The following is a 12,281-nucleotide window of genomic DNA, read 5'->3' on the forward strand; positions in this document are numbered from 1 at the left end:
CCCCCCCCCCCCCCCCCAACCACCTGCCACTGTCATTGTCCTGCAGGCTGACTCTGCAGGCTGGCAAGCCTCCTGCCTGCTGGCATGGGGTCCCCTTTTCCCTGTCTATAGGTATATTATTTCTTATATAGGGCAGCATCTGTGGATGACAGGGAAGGAGAAAGAGACAAGCATACAGACCTTCCAGCGATTCCCACATTCATTGCATAAGACAAAGGTGGTCATGGGCTCATCAGCACTGCGTGTCTGTACCTAACAGAGAGGAGAATCATCAGATGGTCACCCCCAGATGCTCTAGGGCCCTCAGTGGCTCCCACTGTCTTTAGAAATAGAATCAAATCCCACGGGTTGGCACTGATATTTAACAGGTTTTGGTAATCTCCTTGACATGGATGTATAATCTCTCTCTTTTCCTCTGGCCAACTGTCAGCTCACTCGGAATCCCACTGGCTCAGCCCGGCCTTTGCACGTGCACTCTTGTTGTTCCTTCCAAACTGGTTTCTCTTCTTTTGTTCCAAGCCTCACTTCTTACAAGAAGTCTTCCCAGACTCACCCCCCCCCCAACACACTGTATCTGACATGTCTATCTTTGAGCCAGAGGTACCTGGGAAATCACCTTGTCTACTGTCATCCTGCAAGTGACTGAGACTCAGAGAGGAAAGGGGGCTTGAAGATAGATCACTGGGGTGGGTTATGGTGGGTTTTCCCATTTCCGGTCCTCCAAGACACTCAGGTTCAGCAACAAGAGTTTCCACCACAAGGCCCTGGAGTCCCAGCTGCCCTTCTGACTCTCTAAAGCCAAACTGGTGATGTCTGCTGGATCAGAGGTGGGAAGGAGCCCTCTGCTGGTATGTGCCTCCAGCTGTCTGTCAGGGGTGGGGGTGGGGGGCACAGCCTTGTCACTACACAGCAGCAGGGCAGAGGAAAGGCAGTAGTGGGCTTTTTACAGGATAGACTAAACTTTGCTAATGAGCAGCTCACTTGTGAAGCAATGCCGTGCAAGCGCCCATAACCCTGTCTAGAATGGGCACAGAGGAGCACAGTTGCTTGCACAGGTTTCCCTCAATTGCAGAACTGGAATCCTTCAAGAGAACCTTCCAGAAAATAAAATAGGTGACTACATTTCTACTGTGGCCACAGGACATTGAGGGCAAAGTGGTTCTGATATTTCTTCTCCACCTTTGTGGCAGAATGTCATGTTTATGTATCCAAAAATAACCTTGAAATTCTGACCCTCCTCCCTCTCTTTAAAAAAATCTACATTTTTATCTTATAGGTGGTTGCATATGCATGGCATGTGTGGAGGTCAGAGGACAATTTGTAGGAGTTCTCTGCCTTTTACCATCTGGGTCAGCAGGTTTGGCAACCAGCACCTTTACGTAAGGAACCATCTCACTGGCCCACTCCCTCTACCTCTGCTGCTGGGATTAGTGTGCTCCACCACTTCTGGTCTCTGGTTCTGGGGATCAAACCCACTGCTTCACACCTGCCCCCATCCCACTGATCTACCAACAAAGCAACATTACCAATCCTAATTTTAAAAAAATGGAGTGTGTGTGTGTGTGTGTGTGTGTGTGTGTGTGTGTGTGTGTGTGTGTGTGTGTGGCCATCCAATATGGGTGCTAGGATCTGAACTTGGCCCTCTGATAGAGCGATGATCTCTCTTTAACCACTGAGCCATCTCTCTAACCCATTTTTTTTTTCAGATAGGTTTCTCTATGTACCCCAGGCTGGCTTTACTGCACCCCCCCAAAAAAAATCCTGTCCTCTTGCCTCATACTCCCCAGTGATGGAAATACAGACATGTGCAACCATGCCTGGCTATTCTTGATGAATTTTGCTTGCTGAGCAGACAGAGAAATAAAGAGAGTTCTAGAATCACTAAATGAGTTCGAAGTCAATATTGCTACTCTAAGGACAGAACCCAGCAAAGGTCCATTCCCCACCCCCACCCCAGTCTGCTATGGCTCCTGGGTATCTTCATCTTCAGGAACCCCCTTAGTCATCACTGAACACACTACCTGGACTCCCTCAGAAAGGTTTGGACCCAAAAGAGCCTGTCATGGTGGTGCACACATGAAATCCCATCACTTCAGAGGCAGGAGGATCAGAAATTCCAGGGTAGCCTTAGCTACAAAGTAAATTTAAGGCCCTATCTCAAAATAACCAAGTATGATAAAACAAATGTTCAGATAAGAGTTCAAAGCCTCCCTGCCACCAGCCTGCCTGTGCCACCGGCCACACCATAGGCTGTGGAGCTGGGTTTCACATTGCTGTTTCCTTCCAGCATCAGTGACTCCCCTGAAGTCTGTACCCAGCAGTGTGCACGGAGGACAGTGTGGTGCAGACTGGGGCCTGGAGCTCATTCCCACTGCAGTACAGAGAGGACACACTGGCCCTGCCCCATGGACAAACCGTAGCTCATTCCACAATCTGAACATTCTCTAGAAAGCCGCGATGGATGGAGGTGGCATTTCCAAGCTTGCTCTTCACCTATTTGCCTGAAGAGTTTAGTTCCTGTTCCCCTCAGCACCTCGGTCCTCTCGGCATCTCTCTGCTCCCCCTGCTGTGGTCCTACCCAACTCCACCTCACCTTTGCCCACCTGGTTATAAGTGCAATTCTTCTTCTTACACTTGCTGCACCGCAAGAGGTCAGTGGTAGTGCCACCTGTCTTGGCCATCTGGTGCTCACGGATGGCCTCCTGAGTCATGGCGTTCCTCAACTCCCTCAGCTCATCGCTGGCCATTTCCTGGAGAGAAATGAGTCTGTTCAGGGTGGGTCGGGGAGCTCTGCCCTTTGCCAAGTTTCTAGAGTCTTAGCTGAGGAGGAAGTACCATACTGGGTCAAGAACACAGAGCTGGAGGAGAGGTTGGAACTGGGAAAGGCCTGTCCTGGAGGAGTCTCCTCTCTATCCTGATTGGAAGGTCCAACCTGGGAGTTCTAGCTGGGTCAAGGTCAACTGGGAACGTGTAGGACAGCAGCAGGTGCTGATAGCCGGAATTAGTACCGTGGGATCATTCCTTCAGGACGGTGCTCATCCCGTCTGCCAGGTTTTGGCCTGAATCAAACCGGCCTGGCATTTGATCTGGCTGCTGCTCACCCATGTCCCATAGCCTCCCACTCTGGGCTTTGACCCAGTGCCTGCTCCAGCTGCAAATGCTCTCTAGACCTGTCTGCTGGTGGGAAACATGACCTGCGGGCTACACCTTCCAGCAGGTCCCCATAGTAACCAGGCTCACAGAACAGTGTAATCACTGTAGACACACACCTCAGCAGCTGTCCTAGAAACAGAGTCCATGCTCCTACTGGAGATGGAGCATCAGCACCGTCCAGGCCCTTTTCTTTTCTGTCTGACCCTGTTTACTGAACCCCTTCAAGCTTCTGCCAAAGAAAGGCTGGGCAGACACACTTAGGTAGTGGCAGCACCAGTTATGAGTGGGTGTGTGGCTCAGAGGGTAACCAAGGCTAATATGGAGAGGAGCCTGTTTTTAGCTAATCGTTATTTTGTTGTCATCATTATTTATTTGAGACAGAGACTTGTGTATCTCAGATTGTCCTTGAGCTTGCTATGTAGCCCAGGCTGGCCTTGAACTCCTGATGTTCCTGCTTCCATCTCCCAAGTGCTGGGTTTACAGGTAGGTGTCATCATGCCTAGCTTGGGGATCAAACACAGGGCCATGAACATAATTGGCAAGAACTGTACCAATTGAACTATATTCTCAGCCTTGGCTTTGGTGTGTGTGTGTGTGTGTGTGTGTGTGTGTGTGTGTGTGTGTGTGTACGTGCATGCACGTGTGCATATGTATCTGTTTAGAGACAAGGTCTTGTTACCTCTATGGCCAAGGCTAGCCTCAAATTCATGGTAATTTTCCTGTATCAGCTTCTCAAGTGACTTCGGGTATGTGCTATCTCATCTGGCTTTGAAACCACTATTCTCACAGAAGCAAAACTTGTCTTAAACGTCTTACAGAAACTGCCTGTCTGGGACAAAAGGCAACCGTAGAATGAAGGTCACTGTGGCCTTCACATGTGAAAGGTCCTACCCCTAAGATGACAGTGTTTGGAGATAGGCTCTTTGGTAGGCAACTTGGAAACAGGATGGCGCCCTCATGAAGAGTTTCGGTGCCCTTACAAATGAGACAAAGACTCCTCATTCTTCCACCGTGTCAGACATCAAACCAGCTGTTTTCTTGATCTCATACTGCTAGGCCTTCAGAGCTGAGGGCAGACGTGTGCTGTTTATGAGCTGTGGGGTTTTGTTTTGTTGTTTGTTTGTTTTGGTTTTCCAAGACAGGCTTTCTCTGCATAATAGCCCTGGCTGTCCTGGAACTCACTCTGTAGACCAGGTTACTCTTGAACTCAGAGATCTGCCTGCCTCTGTCTCCCCAGTGCTGAGATTAAAGGCTTCTGCCACCATTAGGCAGCCAGGACTGACTAAGACACTGCAAAGCTAAGTGACAATTTCTACCTCTGGGCCACAATGTCACTCACAAAAGATCAGGCTTGCTGGGCAGTAGTGGTACATGCCTGTAAAATCAGCACTCAGAAGGCAGAGGCAGGGGCAGTTGATCTCTAAGTACACGGCCAGATTGGTCTCCAGAGCATGTTCCAGAACAGCCAGGGCTACACAGTGAAACCTTGTCTTGAAAAACCAAAAAAAAAAAAAAAAAAAAAAAAAAAAAAAGATCAGCCTTACTGGAGATGTTTAAGTTAGTACAGCAGTGGTTCGCAACCTTTGCAACACCATAACCCTTCACTACAGTTCCTCATGTTGTGGTGACCCCCAGCCATATAATTATTTTTTGTTACTGCATAACTGTAATTTTGCTACTTTTATGAATCATAATGTAAATATCTGACATCAAGATATTTGATATAAGACCCCCAAAGGGATGGAGACCCACAGAGCCACTTCGGTAGAGCGTCTGTCTGGCATGTATAAGGCCCGGGTTCAATCCTCAGTACCAAGAGACAAAAATTAAAAAAAAAATGAAAGTTGAACCTCTGCCAGGTAGGTATAGCTACATAAACAAGTAATCCCAGCACTCGGGAGACAGAGGCAGGTGGATCTCTGTGAGTTCAAGACCAGCCTGGTCTACAGAGTGAATTCTAGGCCAGCTATAACTACATAGTGAGACTCTCACTCAAAACAAATAGCAACCAGAAAACCCAGACCTTTTAAATGGAACACAATGGGGCTGGCAAGATAGTTGAGCAGGAAAAGGGGCTTGCCACCAAGCTTGAAGACCTGAGCTTGCCCTGTGGAGCTCATGAGGGAGAAGGAGAGACCGACTCCTGCAAGCTATCCTCTGACTCCCACGTGCTCCCTGACTCCATCCACAAATTAGCAAAGGTAAAATCAGCTGAGTGATAACTGCAGAATGGTGATAACGCTCCGTGCAACACGCACATGCCATTCCAGCACTCACACTCATTAACTACATACCACAAACACACCCCACAGACCACATAACCACACACTACAACCCACTAACTCCACATCACATACTAATTACACTCCACACAATCATTAATCACATACTGCACACTAAGCACCCCATATACAAGTAACCACACACTAACCACACACCACACATTAAACACCTGACATTCATACACACACACACACACACACACACACACACACACACGCACGCACTCATACACACACACACACACACACACACACACACACACACACACACACACACACACACACACACACACACACACACACAGAGACCGTACACCACATACATACTAACTTCACACCCTATACTAACAACACAAAACACATACTAACGCACATCGCACACATATTAATCACACACTACACAATACACTAACCATACACATACGTTAACCACACCACATATCATACACTAACCACACACCACACATATTAGTGTCACATTAATCACATACCACCCACTCATTCACGCTACACCGTGGTAACTATACAGCTTACACACATAACATATCACACACTGACATTCCACATACCACTACACCTTTATCACACCCGCACACTAAACAGAGCTGGGGAGCAGGAGGGCCCTGGCCCTATGATCCTCCTCACCTCTGCTGTCATCTTGGCGATGAGTCCTGGAGAAATGGCCCCACTGAGAACATTCCGCCTCAGTCCGGGGTTCCTGGGGTCCTTCAGGTTGCTGATGCGGCTGCGCACACGGTTCCGGTACTTCATGTCTGTGCTCTTGAGTTCCTGATAGATATGTGTCTGGGTCAAGGGCCATCTTACCATCCACGGAGGAGTATGGGGGGAGGGATGGGAGCCTGCTACAGGGGTCAGGGGTCATCTCTGTGGCCTCTGATTAATGGGCATCTGGTTAGAGCAATGGGGTTACCCAGGTATCAGAGACAGGAGCAAATTCCAAGAAGGGACCAGACTGCAGCAAGCACTGTGGTATCAGGGACTCTGGGAATTGACACCCTGGTTTGTATGAGTCTCTCTTTGTAACCTCAGGAGAATCACATGACTTCTGTGCCTCGGTTCCCTTTTTGTTTAAAAACAAGCAAACAAAAACAACAACAAAAAACAGGACTGTTAGGAGATGTCAAGGAGCCATTACACATGGGGAACCAGTGTGGGGCCTGGAACATGTCCACATTCAGGACTGCAAACATGAGATTTATGAGGGTAACCTTTAGTTAGAAATGACCCCAGAGTTGGGGAGCAACTGTCAAAGGAAAAGGTCAAAAACCACTTGTTTCTGGCAATGAGAAGTGCAAAAATAAACCACTGGAAGCTGAGCTGAGCTGAGGTGGTGGTGCACACCTTTAATTCCAGCACTCAGGGGGCAGAGGCAGGTGGATCTTTGAGCGTTTGAGGCCAGCCTGGTCTACATAGCAAGTTCCAGAACAGCCAGGGCGACAGAGATCCTGCCTCAAAACAAAACAAAGCAAAGCAAAAAACCCAAAACCTAAACAACAACAGAATCCAGTGGGCAGTCCTGCTCTGCCTGGCCACCTCCAATTTCTTTGGAGACAAGGTCTCTTGTAGCCAAGGATAGCCTAAAACTCTTTAACCTGCTTATCTCCATCTCCTGAATGCTAGAATTACAGGCAAAAACTCTACCAAGCGGGCTGCACCCCCAGCCTCTCCTGTCCACAGTGTCTGTTCAGAGTTCTCCCTCTTAGGCATATCCCTTCATCCCAGGGATCCACTTTGGGGATGACTAGCCAGTTACTTCTCCCACAAGTAGATGAGAAAGCTGAGGCTTGGAAAGGGTTCAGGTCCTTGCTCAAGGTCAGAGGGCAAAGTCCTAGTGGGGCCAGGGCTACAAGCCAGGCCTCCTCTTAACAGCAATGCTCTGTTCACTCATGGGCTGGAAGTCACCCCTGGCCACAGACCATAGTTAGCTCTGTCCAAATCCAGCAGCCCAGATACCCCGCCCCCCAGACACAGGGCAGGGCTGGTCTCCTGAGCCAAGCGAAGGAAGCAAGACAAAGCCATTGCTGGGAAAAAAAAAAAAAAAAAAAAAAAACCACTGTCAAGGCAGAGACCAGGGCAATGAGCAGCATGGAGCAGCTGACTTTCAGGAACTGGTGGAAAGGAGGCAGAGTTGTGGCTTTTGTCCCATTTTTGTTTTAATGTCACCTGCACGATAAGAGTGTGAAAATAAGAGAATATGCCACAAAGCATTAGGAAGTCGGACTGTGAGTTTAAAACTGCCATTCAGAACTTGTGTGGTGTGGATCTGTGGATGTGAGGAGATGCTTGGGGACACCGGCCTCTCTCTGATTGCTCCTGCACACACCAGTGTCACACCCATGCCTCACCCATGCCACGTTAGTTCAGGGTCACTCCACTGAGGGCAGGTCTTTTGAGGGGCACAGAGCACACGAGCACTTATTCACCCTCCCCTTTGGATATGATGAAAAAGCTAAGCAGCTTGCTGTGGCTTCAGCTGGTTTCCTAACAGGAGGTACAGACAACGGAGGATGCAAACGAGGAAGACAGCTGTGGGACTAGGTACCAGGCCATCCACTCTGCTTCAAACTGGGCTTGGCAGTCACTGACCATTCTGGAGACAGTGAAGATGAAGTCCTGAGACCCTGAAGCTCTAGGTTCCTGAATTAACAGGAAATGGTGAGAATGTATTTGCTGAAAGACTGGGAAATGCAAAATTTGCTGGATAATCAATGAAGAACGACTAATAGAAACTACCAGAGTATATGCTGGGGTATTCTAGGGTTGGTTTCAGGCAGGAGACAGAAACAGGCATGTTAGCTGCCTTCAGTCTGGACCCTGGCCTCACAGGCAGACCTAGTCACACATCTCACGTGACACTGAGCTATCTTTTCTCCTGGAACTTCTGACTCCTTCATTCCATACTTCATCTTAGAATTGCAAACCTTAGACACACAGTGAGAGAAAGCAGTGTCAAGCAACTGTTTTCCCTAAGAAGCAAATCTTCTCTTGTGGTAGAGTTGTATTACAGTTAAGTCACCTCCACTGTCTCCACAGGGCAAGGAAAATCAGGAGGTGTGGCACGCGCCTTTAATCCCAGCACCTGGGAGGCAGAAGATCTCGGAGTCTGAAGCTAGCCTGGTCTACAAAGGGAGTTCCAGGACAGCCAGGGTAACACAGAGAAACCCTGTCTCGAAGAACAAAAACAATAAGCAAAGAAAAGAACGTGAGGGACTGAAGAGATGGCTCTGTGGATTAAGAGCACTGGCTGCTCTTCCAGGGGACCCAGGTTCAATTCCCAGCAACCACAGGGCGGCTCACAACTGTCTGTAACTCCAGTTTCAGGGGATCTGACACCAATGCACCTAAAATAAAGTTAAGTAAATTATTTAAAGAAAAAAAAAGAGTAGAAAATCAGGAGGTGAAATCAGTGGGGAAAGTACATAGAAAATAAAAGTTTATAGAACCATCAGTCATGCTTGTGTGTGCCTTTAATACCAGCACTCTGGAGGCAGAGACAGGCAGATCTCAGTGAGTTTAAAGCTATCCTGGTCTCCATAGAGAGGGAATTCTGGCAAGCCAGGGCTACATAGTATGATTCTATTATACTTTCTTATACACATAACCATAGACCAAGGCTTTCAGTCCAGCTGTGACACCTTGGAGCTCCGAGTCTTAGTTTCCTTGTGTACACAATGAGAACACCTTCATGCACCACAGGGATGGTTGGGGGCATTGACAGATTCAAAAAGTGTCAGTTTCCTGGCACAGTGCCTACCTAACAGCATCACAGAGTGCAGTTCAAAGGCTGCACCCATCAGGGGAAGGAGGGGAACACTGCGCATGAAGCTCGCTGCCCCCTGTTCATTCAGATCCCTCAGGCAATGACTTGGCCAGCTGACGCATGCATAACATGGCCTGTTTGGCATAACAGCTAAGCCCCCAGGTTCCCGAGTCATACTTTCAGAGTTCAAACCCCAGCTCTCCAGCTCCATTTAGCTGCAGGAGCTTTGACAGGTGACAGCACCTCCCTGGGCCTCTGGTGCATCACCTGCAACCAGATGAACCCAGGGAACCAACCAGGGGCAGGACAAGACCTAACAGCAATGTCGGCCACACTTAGGAGCTCTGGTTCAATGGCAGAGCAGCTCCCACACCCTGCTAGCTAGACTTCCAGCCCCACATGACATGAGGATATGGTCTTCTATTTCTGAGGCCAGCTTGTCACAATTGACTCCATAGTCCTTGAAATCATCTAGAAGAAATCAGGAAACAGACATAAGTCCTGTGTGACTTTGCCAGGGATGCCTCTTGACAATGGCATTCCTGTACCCTGACCGGAGACCCCTACTGCCTCCAAACAAACAAACAAATAGTATTTCACCTTAGCTTCTCCTCCCTCAACACCGGCCCAAGCCCTCACCTTCTGCCTTCAGGGCTGCTGACAGCATCTCCACACACTTGTCCCGGACAGAGTCCCCTGTGAGATAGCAGGGGGCCAGGAGACAGACAGAGGGGGCAAATGTGGGAGTTGAGGGGCTGCTGGGGGTCTTGGGAGTTTCCACTTTAGATCCGACGCTGTTAGATCTGAGGATGACAATCAATAATGGGCATGGTGACATTAGGCAAACAAACCATTCTAGATGTTTCCATGGATGCTCTCCTCTAGTTCCCATAATAATTCTCTGAGGCAGGTGCTGTTTTAGATTCTGGACAAAGATTATCCCATTTCAGCCTCATAGCAATTCCAGGAGGTCCAAACTATTCTTATTCCACACTAGAGGTGCCACCTTAGAACAGATGAGTGACAGGTGATAGTTAGGTTATAGTCACTTTTAATCCCAACCCATGGGAGTCAGAGGCAGGCAGACCTCTGAGTCTGAGGCCAGCCTGGTCTCCAGTGAGTTCCAGGATAGCCAAGGCTATATACAACAAAACCCTATCTCGAAAACAAACACATAAAAAAGAAAGAAATAGATACATTATGAAGATGAGCTTGAGGCACAGTGTAGTGACGCATGCCTTTTAACCTCAGCTCTTGGGAGGCAGAGGCAGGTGGATCTCTGTGAGTTCAAGGGTAGCCTGATCTACATAGTAAGCTCCAGGCTATACAAGATCCTGCCTTAAAAAAAAAGAATGAGTTGACGCATAAGCACTTTGATGCCAGCTGTCCTTCGGGATGCTGTGACTATGCGTTTCTCTTAGTGGTTGATGAATAAAGCTGTTCTGGCCAATGAAGACACAGAATTTAGCTAAGGGTGGGGGGAATCCCAACAAAGAGACAAGAAGAAGGAAGATAGTGAGGAGATGTGTAGCTGCTGGAGAAGCAAGATGCAAGGGCATCACCCACGGTGAGCTACAACCACCACGTGAACCACACGGAGATACAAATTAATGGAGATGGGTCAATGTTTTAAGAGACAGCTAGCCAGTAAGAAGCCTAAGCCATTGGCCAAACAACTATAAATATATATTAATACATACTAATATTAATATAATATATAAAGATATATTACATTGCTGAGTGGTTATCTTATAAGCAGCTTTGGGGACCCAGTGGGTGGAGAGAAACTGGTCCAAGTGGGACCAGCAGGACTGAGAAAACTCTCACTCTACAGCACTTAACTCTGGTCATACATCTGGGAGCCTAGAGGAACTCAAGCCCAAGCATTTGAGCTTCTGAAACCCAGGCTCCTCACCAACCACTGTGCTCTGCTTGTTACAGAACAAGGGACACTCCGTGGTTCAGCTCCCCACTTTTCTGTACTATGCTGGTTGCCCCTTATACACAAGTTTATATCACCCATCCAGTATTTATCAGGCAATGCATGTTTATATCATCCACCCACCCACCCACCCATCATTTATCAGGTCCCTACCCTCCAAAAACTGCTAAGAACAAGTGGCTGAGTGGGATTACCTCCCTCTCTCCAGGAGCTCAGTCTACTGAGTAGTATTTATCTACCACCATCTAAGAGGCCTGGCTTACCAAGTACCAGAGAATACTTTCTAGTTTCATCCTTACATGAGTCCCTGGTGGTCGACAGCCTCACCACCCTATTTACAAACAAAGAAACTAACTTGGAAAATCCCCTCACTGAGTTTTACCTGGAATGACTCACCAAGACCCAAGACTGGAGCCAAGGGCTGTGTGCCAACACTTTCACTGTCTCTGATATACTGTCTACGGTGAACCCATTTACTGCCATGGCTAGATGAAAAAAATCAAAATCTCATAGCCCAGGCTGGCCTCAAACTTACCATGTAGCTGAGGATAACAATGAACCTGTGGTCTTCCTGCCCCCACCTCCCAGCTGCTAAGGTTATAGGTGTCCATCTATGCCTGGTTTATGAGATGCTTGGGACTGAACTCAGGCTTTCAGTATGTTAGGCAAGCATGCTAGTACCTACATCCCCAGTTGGACTGATTAATTTTTGTGTTTGGTATTTGTGTGAGTATGTGTGTAGAGGCCAGACGTCAACCTCAGGTGCTCTCTGGAGCCACTCACTTTATTTTCTGAGATAGACAACCTTGCTCACCACTTTTAGGCTAGGCTGGCCAGCCAGTGAGCTGTGTTTACCTTCTCCAGGACTGGGAATGCAAGTGCGGGCATGCGCCACCATGTCCAGTGCTCATGAGGGCTTCACACTGCACTTACGTTATCTTATCTCCCAGTCCTTTTCTTTTTCCTTTTGGTTTTCGAGACAGGGTTTTTCTAAGTAGCCCTGGCTGTCCTGAAACACACTCTGTAGACCAGGCTGGCCTCAAACTCACAGAGATCTACCTGTATCTGCCTCCTAAATGCTGAGATTAAAGGCGTGAGCCATCACACCCCAGCAGGCCTAAGG

The 12,281-nt window shown here is 48.2% G+C and overlaps 1 protein-coding gene across 1 annotated transcript in view; it reads right to left on the reverse strand.

Moving 5' to 3' along the window:
• Positions 1 to 12,281, reverse strand: part of Tcea3 (transcription elongation factor A3) — a 36,687-nt gene that overhangs the window by 4,485 nt on the left and 19,921 nt on the right. The window contains exons 6-10 of the mRNA XM_035438637.1: positions 9,856 to 10,019; positions 9,631 to 9,687; positions 6,081 to 6,235; positions 2,604 to 2,750; positions 181 to 252 (exon numbers count right to left, since the gene is read on the reverse strand). Coding sequence (XP_035294528.1) covers positions 181 to 252; positions 2,604 to 2,750; positions 6,081 to 6,235; positions 9,631 to 9,687; positions 9,856 to 10,019 — 595 coding nt within the window. The remainder of the gene's footprint in view (positions 1 to 180; positions 253 to 2,603; positions 2,751 to 6,080; positions 6,236 to 9,630; positions 9,688 to 9,855; positions 10,020 to 12,281) is intronic.

The sequence above is a fragment of the Cricetulus griseus genome, chromosome 2 (genome assembly GCF_003668045.3).
Source record: "Cricetulus griseus strain 17A/GY chromosome 2, alternate assembly CriGri-PICRH-1.0, whole genome shotgun sequence".
Lineage (NCBI taxonomy): Eukaryota > Metazoa > Chordata > Mammalia > Rodentia > Cricetidae > Cricetulus > Cricetulus griseus.